General features: G+C 35.9%; 1 protein-coding gene and 1 pseudogene across 1 annotated transcript in view; one reads left to right on the plus strand and one right to left on the minus strand.

The window, feature by feature from the left end:
* The window catches only part of LOC105988431, a 496,910-nt pseudogene that overhangs the window by 206,436 nt on the left and 271,866 nt on the right, over positions 1-18,608 (plus strand).
* LOC105988504 (UDP-glucuronosyltransferase 2B15-like) overlaps positions 10,147-18,608 on the minus strand; it is an 18,176-nt gene continuing 9,714 nt past the window's right edge. Inside the window, exon 6 of the mRNA XM_013020127.1 lies at positions 10,147-10,984. Coding sequence (XP_012875581.1) covers positions 10,705-10,984 — 280 coding nt within the window. The 3' untranslated portion in view covers positions 10,147-10,704. The remainder of the gene's footprint in view (positions 10,985-18,608) is intronic.

The following is an 18,608-nucleotide window of genomic DNA, read 5'->3' on the forward strand; positions in this document are numbered from 1 at the left end:
AGACTCTTACTCTGCATTGCGAAGCGCTCATGACCACTAAAGAACTATCACATGCTTACTTGGGTATTGATGTCCAATAGTGTGTTTAGACCAAGGAAACTTTATGAAATGTTAAGCTTCGATTTTTAAGCAAGAGGCTGATTCATAGTTATGATTTCTATTTACAAGAGCAGTTTTTCAAGTGAGAGCAAAGTAAATCCAAGGTTATGAATTTCAATGCCTTTCATTTGAGAACATTTTATTGCAAAATTAAAACAAAATATACCGAAGACACATTAGAAACATCTTAACAATTGAACAAATACATTTTGATCTCTGAATTGCTTGTGTTTTACATTCTGCCTGTTTGCCAATTCCCAATATGACTGTGGTTTTCATATCTTTTAGCCCCATTGAAGAAACCCTTTCAATGAATGGCAAGTGCTTTGTATAGCAACTTAAGGAAAAACAGTATTTTTTTTTAAAAAGAAACACTCATAGTTAGGTATAGATGGTAGCTGAAATCTATGATCCAGCAACTGGTGAATGTGGTTTAGAAAAATCTTGATTTTGAGATTAGATCATACAAAATACCTCATTCTCTAAAACTTAAATAAAAACAGAGCTGTGTAGTGTGTTCACTTAGTACTATGCTTGCCTGGCAGGCATGTAGACTCTTTTCAATTAATAGTACTAAAAAAGAAAACATAAGCACTCAATATGCAGTGATTAGAAAAATTATGTAAAAGGCTAGTTTAGACTAATATGAAAAGTATTGATTACATAAAGTAAGTGAACAGAAATTTAGCAAATACAAATTTAAAACAAAAATGGCACTCTTCATCTGATACTTCTTTGTGCAATTGGAAAATGTTTTTACTGGTACAAAAGATAAAAATAAGAAAAATCAGTTAGGAAATAATAGAAAAGCTTATCCAAATCCCTTCTCTCTTTCCCTCCGCTCAATCCTTCTTTCTCTATTAAAAGGATGAACATGAACTTATTTCTCTTTTGTACACCCATGCATTAATTTATACATGCATGTGTATATGCTGTGTGCTATTAACTTTTGGTCAGAAGTTAGGAGAGCTTTAAGTATGACCTCTAGAACACATCTGCATAGGAGAAGATAATCGTATATTTCTGTTTTATGTTGGAAATGTGATCATAAGAATGATACTCAAAAATCCAGATTCATACTCAATAAGCATTCTCACTTTCTGGCTCTTAGTAACAATCATGCATATAATCTTATTCTCTTTGTGTGATTGTTTTTGGCTTCACCAACCTTCTTGTAATTGTGTTATAAAAAAGAATCCTCAGTAGTTTTCAGTGTATTAATAGGGCCCATTTGCCTATTCTGTATACACATATTTTAAAATTATAGCATATTCATCATCCAAAGGTATTTTTCTGTGGTATTTTCAGTCATTCACATATTAGACTTCCATCAAATTCACACTGTTTATTATTCTTTCTCATCTTTGTCCTCCCTTTCTGTTAAATTTCTGGTAGAAATTTCCATCATTTAAAAATATTTTAGAAAATGAGAAAAATACTTTAATAGCATTAATGGCTTTAATTTACATTATCTTCTATTGTTTCTGAAGTGGCTCTAGCATTAGTACAGAGGATGAATTTGAGTAAAGGATAAAAAATGCATGTCTAGAATTCCAAGTGAAAGATTTTGTATAAAACCCAGAGCCTCAAAACATGCAAGGGCATTGTTCTGCCACTAAGCTACACACACATTCCTGAATATATTCTTGGTCACAGTAAAATTAACTGTTGCAGTGGTTTTATTTTTATTTTTGTTTTAGTTCTGAGACTGGGACTTGAACTTGTACCTGGCACTCTCATTCATTGGCTAGAGCTCTACCAACTGAGCCACAGTTCCAATCCCTGACCTTAAATTTATGGAAGATAATGACTAATAATACAATAACTTCAGATTTTAAGTTTGTATTTATTGCTGGTAGAAAAGTTAAATAATAAATCATATTATAATGAGTATAGATTTTAAGCATTAGTGAATTATAAGTATGGTTTGGCAAAAGAGTATCATATAGCACAGTCAGTGAAATGTTATAAATATTACTAAATTTTGTGAGAGCTCTATATTTGTTATTTTCATTTCTCTGAAAAAGGTCTGTTCACATTAACATACTGCTATTTCACAGAGGAAAAGTATGATCCAATTGATCTTTCTATCTTGAAGACAGTGACCAAATTTTTCACTACAGAGCATTCAAACACTTCTTGTAGTGAGGAAGGGTTAACTTTGGTCAGTGATAGTACTGTAGACACTTCCTGTAGTGATGAGCCATCATATTAGAAATTGATTTTTACCTCAGTATCACTGGAGAAAGAAAACTGTTTGTATTAAAAGACCTATTTCCTGCTTAGATCTGTTCAAACTCTTGATTAAATCATGTCATTCTTTATACAGCCCTTGGAAAAAGTGTGTGCTTAGAATTATTTGAGAGCTATTCTCACTTGTGTTGCTCAATGAACATCATTTTAAAATGTTAATTGCTTATAGTACAGTACTGGACAGTAGTAGTACAGTAGGATAGTAATTGTCTCATATTGCTTGGTTTTTCCTCCCATAATGTGTTCTTCAGCTTTCTGTTCCTATAAGAAAATAACTGAGACAATCAATTTTTGAGGAGGGAAGGTTCATTTGGTTCACAGTTTTGGAAGTTTTACTCCACAGTCATGTGTCATGGTTCTGGTGATACAGTGTGATGTCTTTTGTTTCATGATTCTATTTTTTCAGGGAGTCAGGGCTGTGGTGATGTAGTATATAGTATTGGGCGTGTTTACCATAGCGAGTCCCTCACTTAATAGCTGTAAATCCCAAGATAAATGAAGTCAATATCCCCTTAAGACCACATTATTTTTTTCAAATGTAACTCCTTCTAGACCTTTTACATTACAGTGATGGTACCTACTTATATTGCCATCAGTTAATGAGTGGGCCTCCTACACAGGTCTTATGTGGATATATACAATGAAAAGAACAGTATTCTTCAAACTAAAGAAAGATTTAGGGAAGGGGAAAAATGTTTATTAATATCTGCTTAAAAGCATGCAGCAAGCAGTCTTGGAGGCATTTTTCATTACCTGTGATATTCATTTTTTCCTCTGTGAAATTATGACAAAACCTTTGAATATAAAATGTGAAATTTATAAAGGAATTATTGTCACAAAGTTTATATCTAAAAGATTACAAAAACTGAAAAGAGAGGAAACATTTCCAAATAATGAAACTCAGACTATGTATAATATTAGACTGTATCTATAAACTATGTATATCAGACTATATATCAAAAAGTCAGATTATGAGCACAACACTTCTTGAATTTGTCCCTTTGGTCATTCCCCCCCCATTTCCTCTTTCACATCAGTACCATCAAATTATATAGCTCATTTTTTTGCTTAATGTACATTGTATATGATAACTGATTTTCTCATCCTCCCTCCATTGCTGTGCTCCCCTTTACTCATCCCCGCAAACATGCCTTCACTTTCTATGGTTGTTTTGATAAACATAGTTTAGTTGTTTCGAGGAGTTATGCCTTTAAATTCCTCCACTACCTATATACCCCTTTGGCCAGGATTACTTTGTGTGTAAATGCATTGAACCCTGGATATGTTATCATGCATAGCTCTGTTTTATTTATTTATTTATTTTTATTGTGAAAATACTGTACAGAGGGGTTACCATTACATGGGCATCAAGCACTGTTGCCTCCTCCGTTGTTTCTGCTTCCCATCCCTTCCCATCCCCTCTCATCCTTCCATCCTCCCCCCACCCTGCCCCTGGGACTAAAGTTGTAAAGTTCGTTTTTCGACATAACAGCTTGTACATCTCATTGTTGCAATGGGTCCACCTGTATCCCTAGTTAAACGATTTGTTTTTTCCCTTCCCCTCCACAAATTATACCAACATCAAATACAGTGAAAGGGCAGGGGTTATACCATGGGGGAGGGACATACAAAGCAACAAAGAAATCATCTTATAAATATGTTAGAAGCAATTGCATGAAAGAAAAAACATTTGAATACTTATCTTGGGGTTCATTTCTCTAACATCAACTTATCTGATCTTTTCTGCTTGACTCAGACATATACTAGTTATTGCAAATAAGGGAAACCATGGAACCTATTTTTCTTTGGGCCTGGCTTACTTCACTTAACATAAGTTTTTCCAGGTCCTTCCATTTTCTAACAAATGAGACAATGTCATTCTTTCTGATGGAAGCATAGAATTCAATTATGTATATATACCACATTTTCTTTTCTTTCTTTTTTTTGTCAGTCATGGGGCCTGAACTCTGGGCCTGAACACTGTCCCTCAGCTCTTCAGCTCAAGGCTAGCACCCTACCACTTGAGCCAAGGCACCACTTCCAGCTTTTTCTGCTTATGTGGTGCTAGGAATCGAACCCAGGGTCTCATGCATGCAAGGCAAGCACTCTACCACTGAGCCACCTTCCCAGCCCCATATACTACATTTTCTTGATCCATTCATCTACTGAGGGGCATCTGGGTTAGTTCCATATCTTAGCTATGGTAAATAATGCTGCAATAAACAGAGTTGTGCTGGTAGCTTTAGTGTGGTCTTGTTTGTGATCATTTGGGTAAATGCCCAAAAGTGGGATTGCTGGGTCATACGGGAGCTCTATGTGGAGTCTTTTGAGGATCCTCCATATGTATTTTAGATCTAGCCTCTACATATAGGAGAAAATAAGCAGATTATATACTAATGTCTTAAATGTATTTCCAAAGTTGGATTTAACCTGACGATATGAGTATATAGGGAGATTACTGCATTATCCCTATGACTCCTAAAGCACTATGACTCATAGAACTGTGGAGTGAGTCTAGAGACCTTTATCTCCATTGAAAGTAACTTGTGATGAGTGTTTGGTTTCCTTGCCTCCTGGGCAGAAATACCTCCTCTATTGATGCTGCAGTTGATAAGTCTCAATGGAGTAGAGTACTACCTCTCTGTTGACATAGTGATGAATAATGTGGATATTTGTATTCCCTTTGTGATATCCTTATGAAAAGAAAATGAACTCAGTTCACAATTTAAATGTATAAAGAAGGTATTAGATTCACCCATACAAACCACTGAATGATATCTGGATTTAAAAATTTTTATACTTTTATTCTGTGTTTAATTGTTTTCATAAAAGTTCATGTATAGTTATGATCTATAATTAGGAAACTATATGATATATAATTAGGAATATAGCAATATGACATAACTATATAACTATACTATATATAACTAGGAAACTATAATTCTATTGAATGTATAGCTTTTATTGAAAAATTGAAATTTTCTTTCTGTTCTAGGTATTGAAGTGAAATCAAAGGAAGGCTGAATTTGGGTCATTGAAATGTTTTCAAAGGCCTTTTAAGGAACAGCTATGAATCCAAGTGCCAGTGGCTCACGCCTGTAATCCTAGCTACACAGGAGGCTGAGATCTGAGGATCGCTGTTCAAAGCCAGCCCGAGCAGGAAAGTTGGTGAGACTCTTATCTCCAATAAACCACCAGAAAACTGGAAGTGATATTGTAGCTCAAGTTGTAGAGCAGTATCTTTGAGCGGAACAGGTGATGGACAGCGCCCAGGCCCATTGTTCAAGCCCCATGATCAAACAAAAAAAATGAGAGAGAGAGAGAAAAAAAAGCAAATATGAGTGACTATGAGCATCTACTTTTTATATTATTGGCCATTTTGCTTCTCTTCATTATGTTCTCATGTCCTTCATCAATTTTCATATCAGATGATCTGTGGTTTTGGTTGGTGTTTTACATTTGGATACAAGGTCTGATAGGTAACTCATATCCTTTGTAAACTATTTTGCAAAGTAGGTTTGAATAAAAGTATTTCTCCTTTATATGAAAGATTTGATTTTATTATCTTCTATTGCACTGTACTTCCTCTGTTTTCATCTCAAGCTGTGTCTAATATCCACATAGTTTTTTGTTGAAAGCTCTGTGGTAAACCATCCTTACAGTTCTCCTAGCATCAATGCTTTAATTTATGCCTTGAATAAATTCATGCCCTATGGTGGAAATATCATTTCTAGTCTCAGATGATTGTCTTCTTTTTACCCCCAAATAATTTTAAGGCTCAGATGATGGTCTTTACCTGTGAAGACAACTATTTTTTTTCAATATGGATTATTTTGAGGAGGATTAATCTTCAGCATTTAGTAGAATGCTGTGACATTATTTACTCATATATGAAAGTCAAATAACTAAAATGTTCAAATCTATTTACTATCTCTCATTTTACTAAGTTTGGTTAGACAGACTGCAGTTATGAGGAGTAAAAAAAAAAGTTAATGAAAGTCTAGACTTCCCCACATTCTCAATAATATAAGTAGATATCAGTGGCAGTATTTCTAATTCAATGTTCTTCCTACTGGGTGGTGATTTAACTGAAAGAGGCAAGTTGTTGGCAAGGCTGGATGTATCTTCCAGTCAAACAAAGTTGTCTCCTAAAGCTGTAAAGGACCATATGAGAGAACACAAATTCTCTTCAAGTGCACATTTCCTATCATTTCCCTGTGGGAAGGTCACAGATGAAATCTCAGCAAGCTTAGCATGTTCATATGACATAAATCAGATTACAGCGAAAGGAAATCAAGGGAGCGATGTAAAGAAGGGTGGGGATATACTGCCTGTTCCCAGTCCCTGCATTGTTGAGTTCCATGAAATGCAATGGACTAAGGTGATCAGTGTTAACTGTTTCCTACTACTTCTGCTCCAAACATAAAGACATTCTAAAGAGGAAGCAACGTAGAACAACATACTCAGAAAAATACGTCTAAGCACACACACACAAACACGCACAGAAGTAAATAGAAGAGAATTTTAAGAAACTGGAATAGATCAATGGAGAATCTTAGTGAATTTTCTGTGTTCTTAGGAAAATTTGTATCTAACAGTAACTAATAGAAATGACCTAATGTGCTACAAATTACCAATAAAGTGGATTATGAGCACTTGACATTGGTCACCTCATCATTTCCCAATTTTGATTTTTTAAAAGCTTCCATTGTTTCCATTCACTGCTTTAGCCATAATCACCTAATTTATATATTACATAAATATTTCTGAAGTTATTCAATATTTGTCTAAATATTGATTTTATTCTTCCTTAACTCTTGCAATGTGCCTGTAATCATAATGATCACTTCCTAATCTCTTTCTTTGATTTTGAAATTATTAATTATTATCATTTTATCTAACCTTAAGTGCCATTATTTCTTTGCAACTGACCTTCTTTCTTCATTATTCCTTTGCAAATGACCTTCTTTCTTCATGACTCAGACATCTACCTGATTTAGCAATAACAAAATATGTTGCAAGTGATTCCCAACTTGAGCAAGCCAAAGAAAAATTCAAGGCCTGATGGAGATGTATGATCATGCTTTATTCAAAGCTGTCTGTTTTTAGACTTGTCATTATCATCATCATCATCATCATCATCATCATCAGTAGCAGCATACAACATAACAGGACACTATTCAAGGCCCATCTCAGCACAGACCCAGAATCTCTTCACAACAGTATTCACCTCATGTGTTCATAGGTTCATCTCTGTCCACTAGCACCACTGCATTCTGCCCCTCACCTTGTCACACTCTCTCTTCCAGGAGTTTCTGTTTATTTCTCCTTTGACAAAATGGCATCTGGCCATCTACTACATCAGGATGCACTTGTATGCCTAAGCTGAAGGTTACATGCAGGATTACCTAATGGACTGTATACATACCCGACTGGACATTACAGGATATGTTGAAAGAATAGAATCATGGTTCTTAGGACCTGCAAGCTCAAAGCCTTGAGGAAGCCCTGTTGGGAAAGCCTGAGTTAATTCTATTTACCCTTCATTCCAAGTCCTCAGTGGTCCTCATCATGTAATCTACTCATTAGGGCTTTTGTGAGGTTCCTTTGGTGGGACACCCATATCACAACAACAGTATATGGTAAAACAACATGTTACCATGAGATAATGTTACTGTTAGGCAGGTCCCCCTCCTGTTATATGTGAATTCAATTGTGAGAAATAGAGAAGCCACCTCTTGAGAGGTTGACTTGGGAGTATATTAGAAAGTTGGTGACTGCAGGTGGACTCCTGTCTCAGAGACCTGTAGCCAAGAATACTGTTAGCACAAAGCTTGTGAAGCCAAAATACCTATGTTTGTGATAAAAAGAATCCAACCCAACAGAACCAATCCATATAGGGGAATACTCAGGAGTGAGAAAACTTTCCATTTAGGGGAAGTCAAGGGCTAAAGAACATCACATCTGCAATTCAAAAAATGTCCTATCTCACTTGTAGGCTGTTTGAAGATGGGTGAAAAGCACTCATCTCTACAATGGCATCTATATGTTAGTTTATATGATTTTGCTTACTTTAATGATGGTTACAATGGTTAAAGGTTTCCTTTTGTTGTATGCAGTATTTTATGCATAGATGATCAAGTCAGAGACCTTTCTGCATTTGTTGGTTATGGTGTCTAAAATCACAGGGTTCATATGATAACTCTGTCCCTGCCATGGCTTTTCTTTTCTTTTCTAAACCTTTCAGTTCTCCATTAGCTAAGAGATTCCACACCCAGACCCTGGGAAGGCAGCCAGCTACCCCACTTGATGCCAGTTTGATTTGGAAATTGTTTTTTAAACTAACTTCACTAAGGAGTGATTCTGCGGATGGTCACTACAAAAAAGGGACATATACCTTCCTTTGTTTTCTTAACTATTCATTTTCAGTGGTAAAGATTCTGCTGTCTTCTATGGATACCTCCATCAAACCAGCACTGCAGTGCTTACTTTGTTGGGGCCCCATCTTTTACCAACTGCATAAAATCGGAAAATGTATCATTAATTAGTGTGGCAAATCACAATTTATGGATCTTTTCCATTGTGTTCTCATTCCTCTCAATTCTCTCTCCTGCTTTCTCAAATTGCATTTGGTTCATTTTTATCATGATATAGATTTGTGTGCTTAATGTCCTTTCATCCTCTGTGCTCCACAGCAGCCCACCCTTTCTCTCTTCTTCCTTTTGTTGATCCCTCCTAAAAGGTCCTGCATTTACATTCATGTAAATTACTTCTAATTACTATCATTATCATAATCAGTTTAGGTGTCCACTCCACAAAGCAAGATCATACAGTATTTAAAGTATTTTGATTTTCTGTTATTCCAGTCAACCTGATAATTTCCAGTTGTATCCATTTTCCTGAAAGTGACATAGTGTAGTTTTTTCTATAGTAAAGTAATATGTCTTTGTATATATGGTCTTAATATAAAATTATATTGTATATAATAATTTGAGGAAGAAATAAAAATAGACTAGAATTTGCTTTGAGTAGTATATGGAGAGAGCTTAATGATTAGCTCTGAATAATGTACCCTGCAAAGTTCTCTTCTATTAAAAACTTAATGTAATAAAGAGCACTGATGCATTAGTTTTATATTTTATACATTCATTTTTATTTCATATTTAAAATTTAGACTGATTATACATTTAAATTTCTATGAAAGGTAGCTATCATTACCTGTTTCTTGTCTGATTAGTATTTTTTGATAGCAACTTCTTTTTGAAGCACTAGGAATTAAAATAAGAATCTCATATTTGCTAAGCAAGTGCTCTAACACTTGAGCCTATACATCATTGCCCTTACAATCCTCAAACCATAACAATACTGTCTCCATTTCCCAAGGACCTGGGATTACAGATATCTAACACAATGTCCATTTGATTCCTATTTCTTTAGTTATCTCAGTGATGGGGCTTGAACTCAGTGTTTGGGTGCTGTCCCTGAGCTTTTTTGCTCGTGATAATGTTTAACCACTTTGAGCCACAGTTCCACTTCAGTTATCTGGTGGTTAAAAGACATAGGAGTCTCCTGGACTTTCCTGCCTGCACTACCTTTGAACTGCATCTCAGTCTGTGTACCTAGGATTATAGGCACCAACCACTATGGTCTGGAATCTAATTTTCCGATGTTCATAACACAGTGCTGTAAAATCTTTCCATAGATCAAAAGCAATAATCATGTCTCACCAGCAATGTACAATGCACACCCTCTAACTCTTGCACCCAGGGCAGACCATTTTCAGTGTTTTTCTACTTCTTTTGGAATTGGCTATCTTCAGATAAATCTGTTGTCTCCTTTAATTGTCCCTTCTTCATTTTCTCTTATTCACTGTTTATGTTTGGCTTTGACTCATGAGAAGGTCACTTCAGTTATTGTCAACTCTGTCCCATATTTCAGTAGTCTGAATAAAGTGTGTTACTTCCTTTAACCTCCCGTCTGCTTTTCTTTGGGCAGACAAGCAAAAACTTCATTTGATCATAGTTTACCAAAATATTCCCCTTCTGGAAATGCACAACAAAACTTTGGATTTTATGCATCCCTCCATTTAACATGCTCAAATTTCCATGGGTCTCGGTAGATTCAGTTACAATAACTGCTTCATTGACTCAAATGTAACTTTTGGGGGAATTCTGAAATTAGAATTGTACATTACTTCATGTTTAATCAGGAATAAAAGCCATTTGAATATACCAAAGCCATAGGTTTAAGTAAAATGTGGAGGAGAATCTCTCCTACTTTGAATGTGCTCAAAATCATTAGGATGGTATTGCTTAGTATGGTCTTAGTCCATTCCCTGAGGTGTTGAAAGCTCTACTCGCTCTTTTCCTTCTTTCCCTTCTTCAAAACCTTTTGGTAAACAAACAAGCAACATTTTAAGACAAGGAAGGTAACAGTGGCTACACAGGCCAGTAGGAATCCAATGACATCCAGAGAGTGGTACTGGTACCAGGTGAGGTTGTGGGAAAGTGGCCTCAGATGCTTGGCTCCTTTGTGGCGCATGACAAATTCGATCCAGAACACAGCTCGATCCAGTGGGTTCATAGGTTGATCTTGGTGAATGGTTGATAACCACATAGCATTCTTTTTGTAGCTAAAGGTAAAAGAAATTAACATAAATATATCGAATGAACTAGAAAAGTTAGATACTGTACTATTCTGTAGATGATAAAAATAATTGTATAAAATTTGGAGAGATAGGAAAGGCTTTTTTCTGCTATATTTATGGTTACCTTAATGTAAAAGGCAAGAGCTTCTTAATGGCACTGGATTTAAGCATTTAATAAACCTTGTCAAAACTAAGAATTTCTGAATTAGAAAGTAGAAACACTGAAATTCCAAAGGCTGAAGAAACGCTAACTTATTCAAGAAATAATTATTAATGCACCAATTTGTCAATGTTCAGTATTGTATCACAATTTAGAGACAGAAAGATAATTTGATGAAGCAGCTTTCCCCTCCAAACTTTGTACTTTTTAAGTAATTCATCACTGATGAATTATTATGTAACTATGTAATCATTATGTAACTATTATGTAAACATTTCTCTTCCTCCTTTTTTTGGTCTGTGTTTTAGGGCTTGGACTCAGGGCTTTGGCACTGGCCTTGAGCTACCTTTACTACTTGAGCTACAGTTCCATTCTGGCTTTCTGGATGTTAATTAGAGTCTTCTGGACTTTGGTACCTGGCCTGACCACAAACCACAATCCTCAGAGGGCAGACTCTCAAGTAGCTAGAATCACAGGCATCAGCCAATGACACCCAGCTCTCCTTTTATGTCTTGACCCTAATACTTACTTGTTCCACTATTACCCTATGGCTTGCCTTTTCCTTTTATGAACCGCTTTTGAAACTTCTCCATTTTACCTGCTTACTATGAAACAACCAAAGGATAGGAAATTTAAAAGTAGAAATGATTGAGTTCTTCTTGCCTTGTGAGAAGTAATGTCCTGAAATTTGAATAAGTTTAATTATTCACATTTTCAAATAGAATCTCAAAGGTGTTTGCCAATATTGTTTTATCTCTGTTTACATTCAGGTATTGCAGGCACATGAGATTTGTGTTGAAATGATTATGTCCAATAGGTAATGTGAACATGTGCATACCTAGGCAATTAAGGGTAAATCTAAAGGTGTTAAAGGAGGAGCTTGTAGCAATTGCAATTGAAGTGATTTTTCTCTTTATGATTTAAGAACCTCACTGACATGGCTGTTTTTCAGAGTTACTTATACAAATCTTAGTATACTTTTGTTATACACCAGGTAAAAATAAACTGAAGTGCATCAAAAACTAGGGAAATATGTGTTGTATCATAAGATTTAGCATATATTATCTAATTAAGACATCCCTGTATTTTTCAGAATCAGCATCATATATGTTTAGAATTTAGTAAGAACAATATGTGAGAGATTTAGTTCATATCCAAGAAACCTATGAAAAATACACTGGTTTTAAAAAAGTAGAAGAGCAAAATATTCATGAGGTTGCTCAATGTCTGTAGGAAAATCAATGAGTTAGATGTTGGTGGCTCCTATAAAGTTGTCTACCCCAAGAGCCTGAGCTCCTGACAGTCCCAGCTCAAGGCTAGACATGACAGAAAAATCCCAAAATGTATCCTTTAAAATAACCTGAAAAAAGTAGGATAGGAGTCATAGCTCAAGTAGTAAAATCCCCATTGAAAAAGCAAACCAGCTGAGTGTTAAGCTCTGAGTTCAAACTCAGTGCCTACAAAACATCAAAGTAACATGGCATTCAGAATGTTTCTGCTATAGTCATATACAATATAATTAAAAATACAGTGCTTTATTTATACAATTATGATAAAAGGGAAGAAATAAAGAATATTACTGATCATAGGACAAAATTGATAATAGTATAAAGGAAATAAAGTTATTCATTGAAATAATTTGAGTAGAAAATCTTTCTTGCTGCATGTATTTTGGATACTAACAGCTATATTTCACTAGTACTTCTGAAGGTAATTGTTTTTTCTTTTATGATTACTCTGAATAAGATAATCATATCCCTTAGTATCTAAGAATATGTATACATTTCAAAATAATGTTCTCTTCTTCTAACAGGATTAATCAGGTAAATTTAAAAGCCCTACCTAGTTATCAGTGATAGAATCAAAGCACTAACATAGTGAATTTAGAAAGCATTAAATATAATAGGAATTATATTTAATTTGAGATTTGATTATTGTTTTGCCTTATAACAGCAGAAACCATGAAGAGATTTTTTTAAGAAAAAATAAAAACTTTATGTGGAGTCTTTTGAGGAACCTCCATACTGCTTTCCAAAGTGGTTGAACAAGTTTACATTCCCACCAACAATGCAGTAGGGTTTCCATTTGGACACATCCCTTTCAGCATCTGTTGTTATAAGATTTCTTGATTATAGCTAATCTAACTGGGGCGAGGTGGAATCTCAATGTTGTATTTATTTGCATTTCTTTTTTTTTTCTTTTTTTTTGGGGGGGGGTCCAGTCGTGGGGCCTGAACTCTAGGCCTGGGTGCTCAAGGCTAGCGCTCTATCACTTGAGCCACAGCACCACTTCCGGCTTTTTCCTTTTTGCTTATGTGGTGCTGAGGAATCAAACCCAGGGCATCATGCATGCAAGGCAAGCACTCTACCACTGAGCCACCTTCCCAGCCCCTGCATTTCTTTAATGGATAGAGAAGTTGAGCATTTCTTCATGTGTGTATTGGCTGTTCTTATTCAGAGAAGTCTCTCTTTAAGAATTTAGCCCACTTTTTAATCAGGCAGTTGTTTCTTTGAGGATTTGTTGTTGGGGGGTTTAGTTTTTTGAGTTCTAAGTATATTTTAGATATGAGACCCTTGTCCATTGTATGGCTAGTGAAGATCTTCTCTCAATCTGTGCGCTTTCTATTGATCTTGATAGCTATGTCCTTTGCCATGCAGAAGCTCTGCAGTTTCATGCAATCCTATTTGTCGAATCTCTCTTTGATTTGTTGCATTTATGGGTGTCTATTAAGAAAATTTTGGCCTCTGTTAAGTATCCCTAGAGTTTCTCCTGTAATGTTTTCAGGGTGTCTGCTTTGACTTAGATGTCTTTGATCCATTTGGAGTTGATTCTGGTGCAGGGTGATATACATGGATCCAGCTTTAGTTTTTATACGTGTTTAACCAATCTTGATAGCACCATTTACTGAAAAGTCTGCCTTTCTTCCATTCTATTTCTTTAGCTCCCTTGTCAAAGATTAGGTGGCTATAGGTCTGTGGGTTCATTTCTGGGTCTTCAGTCCTATTCCATTGGTCCTCAAGTCTGTTCTTGTGCTAGCACCAAGCTGTTTTGATTACTATAGCTTTGTATTAAAGTTTGAAATTTGGAATTGATATTTCTCCAATGCTGTTCTTTCTACTGAGGATCATTTTTGCTATTTGGGATCTTTTATTGTTCCATGTGAAGTGGATTGCTTCTTCAATTTTATTGAAGAATGAGGTTGGGATATTGATAGGAAAAACTGAAAGCTAAAAGGATGGATATGTTCATGCAGTTCACAAGAGTAGGATTTCAACCATTGTAACTTCATGCTGTGTTTTTCAAACACTGAATTTTTATTTTATAAAGACTAATGATTGTAGCCCATTAATACATAGTTATTTGATGTTGAATAGATATATCTGTTGAACTAGATGGTATCTTCAGACTTTTGACTGTGCAACTACAGACTTTGGTTGATGCTTGCCTTAAAATAGTGTGTTAGCACAAAACTGGTGTTACTTTCATCACAAATGGGCAGAGCAACCAGGAAAAACAAGAAAAATGGCAAGTCCAGGTATCTCAACTCCCACTCATGATAATCAGGGGACAGAACAGATAATGAATAGTCCAGAGGAGAGTCCCCAAAAAGCTCTACAAACATTACAGGTAAACACAGTAAACGAAAAGATTGAAAACCTGCAAAAGACCCTGTATGAGCATGATAGGGAGAGAGAGGAGGCAAAACAAAGGTTAATACAGGAATACCATAAGCATGAGGAAGCTACTCAAAGATTGATACAGGAATTGCGTAGCAACTTGAGAACACTCAAAGAGAAGGTCAGGATGGCATGAGCAGGTTGAGAACACTCAAAGAGAACTACAGGAACTGCGTGAATGTGAGGAAGCTAAGCAAAGAGTAATACGGGAACTGAAAGAGTGGGATGAGAATACAGAAAAATCACTAAAGGCATTCATGGAATCCATGAACAGAGAGCTCAAAGAAGTCAGGGAGACCACAAAGGGAATGCTAAATGGAACCCAACAGAAGGAATGGTAGTCGAAGGAAACCATAACCAATCAACTAAGTGATTTGAGAATAAGCACTGAACACCAAATTAAGGAAGTAAAGAAGTTCATACAAGATCTAAAAAAAAAGCTCCAACAACGAATTGGAAGAGAACAAGGCCGACCAACTAGAAGGAAAAGAAATAAAAAACAAAGTAGAAAGTCTTGATAGTAGGTTAGACCATGCAGAAGATCAAATTTTGGGGATTGAAGACAGCCTAGATATTATAGAGAAAGAACATACAATGATCCAAGACAAATCCAAGAAATATGATAGATCTATATAACACTAGGAAGACACGATCAAAAGGCCTAGTCTGAGGATAATGGGTGTAGAGGAGCACCTAGAGACAGAAGTTAATAGTCTAGGAAATTTGTTTAACAGGATCCTAGCAGAGAACTTCCCAAACATGCAAAAAGATAGGCCTATTCAGATACAAGAAGCTTTTAGAACCCCAAATAGACCAGACCAGAATAGGACATCCCACCGTCACATTATAATCCACAGAGGATCAATTCGGTCCAAGGAAAAGATCCTTAAAGCTGTCAAGGAGAAAAGATCAATTACCTATAAAGAGAAACCAATTAGAATCACCTCAGATTTCTCAGCGGAGACAATCAAAGCAAGAAGAGCCTGGAATGATGTATGCCATGCCCTAAAGACAAGCAATTATCAACCAAGAATTCTGTACCCAGCTAAACTCTCCTTCATAACCGAAGGTCAAATAAAAATCTCCCATAGCAAAGAAAAATTGAAACAATATATCTCCACCAAACCAGCCCTACAAAAGATTCTTAAAGATGTCCTACCCATGGAAAACCAACAAGACCACAATAAAGGCCAAGAAACTGCACCCAATCTGAGAATCCAAGAACCACAGGAAGAACCAGTTGCTGCAGCCTCCAAGAAGGTGGATAAAATGGCAGGAACTCCCAAATACCTCTCAGTCCTATCTCTCAACATTCACGGACTTAACTCTCCAATTAAGCAACATGGACTGTCTAGTTGGATTAAAAAGCAAGATCCTTCTATCTGCTGCCTTCAGGAGTCACATCTTGCCCATCAAAACAAACACATTTTCAATGAGAAAGGTTGGAACAAAATCTACCAAGCAAATAGCCCCCAAAAACAGGCGGCAGTAGCAATCCTAATATCTGATCAGACTTCAAATTAAAATTTGTGAGAAGAGATAAAGAAGGTCGCTACATACTGATTAAGGAATCTCACCTTCAGGAGGATATTACAATTCTAAATATCTATTTGCCAAACACTGGAGCACCCAAATTTATCCAAGAAACACTACTTTCCCTCAAATCCCACATAAACCCAAAGACATTAATTGTTGGGAAATTTAACACACCACTCTCCCCACTAGATAGATCAACTCGGCAAAAACTCAACAGAGAAACCGCAGATCTAAACAACTCCATAGGTCAACTAGATTTAACAGACATCTACCGAATATTTCATCCAGCAGCATCAAAATAGACATTTTTCTCAGAAGCACAGGGAACATTTTCCAAAATAGACGACATTTTAGGCCACAAAGCAAAATTGTCTAAATTCAGAAACATTGAAGTTATACCTTGCATTCTCTCTGACCACAAGGGAATAAAATTAGAACTCAACACCAAAAGCAACCAAAGAAAATCTTGTAACACATGGAGGCTGAAAAACACCCTGCTGAATCACGAGTGGGTAATGGAAGAGATTAGAAAAGAAACTCAAGTGTTCATGCTATTCCACAAAAATGAACACAGAAATTACTATCTCCTCTGGACACAGCAAAGAGAGTACTCAGGGGCAAGTTTATAGCTCTGAGTTCCTACATCAACAAATTGGAGAGATCTGAAACCAACAATTTAATGAGACATCTGAGCCTCCTTGAAAAAGAGAAGCGACATAAACTCTAATCCAGTAGACAGAAAGAAATAATTAAAATTAAATCAGAATTAAATGAATTGGAATCCAAAAAAACCATAGAAAGAATCAACAAAACAAAGAGTTGGTTCTTCAAAAAAATTAACAAAATTGACAGACCCTTAGCAAATCTTATCAGAAAAAGAAGAGAACACACCCATAAATAAATACAGAGATGAAAATGGAAACGTCACCACAGAAACCAAGACTCAGAACATTATAAGGGGAATACTTCTCAAAACTTTATGCTAATAAGTTTTTGAACTGGCAGAAATAGACCTTTTCCTAGCAAATATTGACATGCCAAAACTAAACCACGATGAGTTAAACCATCTTAACAGGCCCTTATCAAGCATTAAAATAGAAACAGCAATAAGAGACCTCCCATCTAAGAAAAGTCCAGGACCATATGACTTTACAGCGAAATTCTACAAGACCTTCAAAGCAGAGCTCACACCAATACTCCTCCAACTCTTCAATGAAATTGAAAGAGAAAGTTCACTACCTTCTATGAAGCCATCATAACCCTCATCCCAAAACCAGGCAAGGATTCATCAAAGAAAGAGAACTATAGACCCATTTCTTTGGTGAACATTGATGCAAAACTTCTCAACAAAATTTTGGCCAATCGACTTCAACAATTCATCCAAAAAATCATACACCACGATCAAACAGGATTCATTTCAGGGATGCAAATCCAGTACAATACATACAAATCAATTAATATAATTCATCACTTTAACAGGAGCAAGGATAAGAACCACATGGTTATCTCAATAGGTGCAGAAAAAGCATTTGACTAGATCCAACATCCCTATATGATGAAGGTTCTGGAAAAATTAGGAATCCATGGAACATTCCTCAATACAATAAAGGCTGTGTATGACAAACTTACAGCCAGCATTACATTTAATGGTGAAAAACTAAAGCCATTTCCTCTTAACTCAGCAACAAGACAAGGATGTCCACTCTCTCTACTTCTCTTCAATCTAGTATTAGAACGCCTAGCTACAACAATTCGACAAAATGCAAACATAAAGGAGATCCAAATAAGGAAAGAAGTAATAAAGCTCTCCCTCTTTGCAGATGACATGATCTTGTATTTAAAGTATCCCGCGTACTCCACTCACAAATTACTCAACGTGATTCAAAGCTTTGGCACAATAGCAGGGAATGAAATTAACCCTCAAAATCAATGGCTTTTCTATATGCTAACAATGAGAAAAGTGTGCTGAAATTAGGAAAGGAACCCCATTCGTAATAGCCCCACAAAAATAAAATACCTAGGAATTAACTTAACCAAAGAAGTGAAGGACCTCTATAATGAAAACTTTAAAATCTTGAAAAAGGAAATTGAAACAGAACTTAGAAAATGGCAAAAATTCCCATGCTCCTGGATTGGAAGGCTCAACATAGTGAAAATGGCAATACTTCCCAAGGCTATCTACAAATTCAATGCGATACCTATCAATATTCCAAGCTCATTCTTCAAGGAAATAGAA

This window comes from Dipodomys ordii, unplaced genomic scaffold, assembly GCF_000151885.1.
Source record: "Dipodomys ordii isolate 6190 unplaced genomic scaffold, Dord_2.0 Scaffold49, whole genome shotgun sequence".
Classification (NCBI taxonomy): Eukaryota; Metazoa; Chordata; class Mammalia; order Rodentia; family Heteromyidae; genus Dipodomys; species Dipodomys ordii.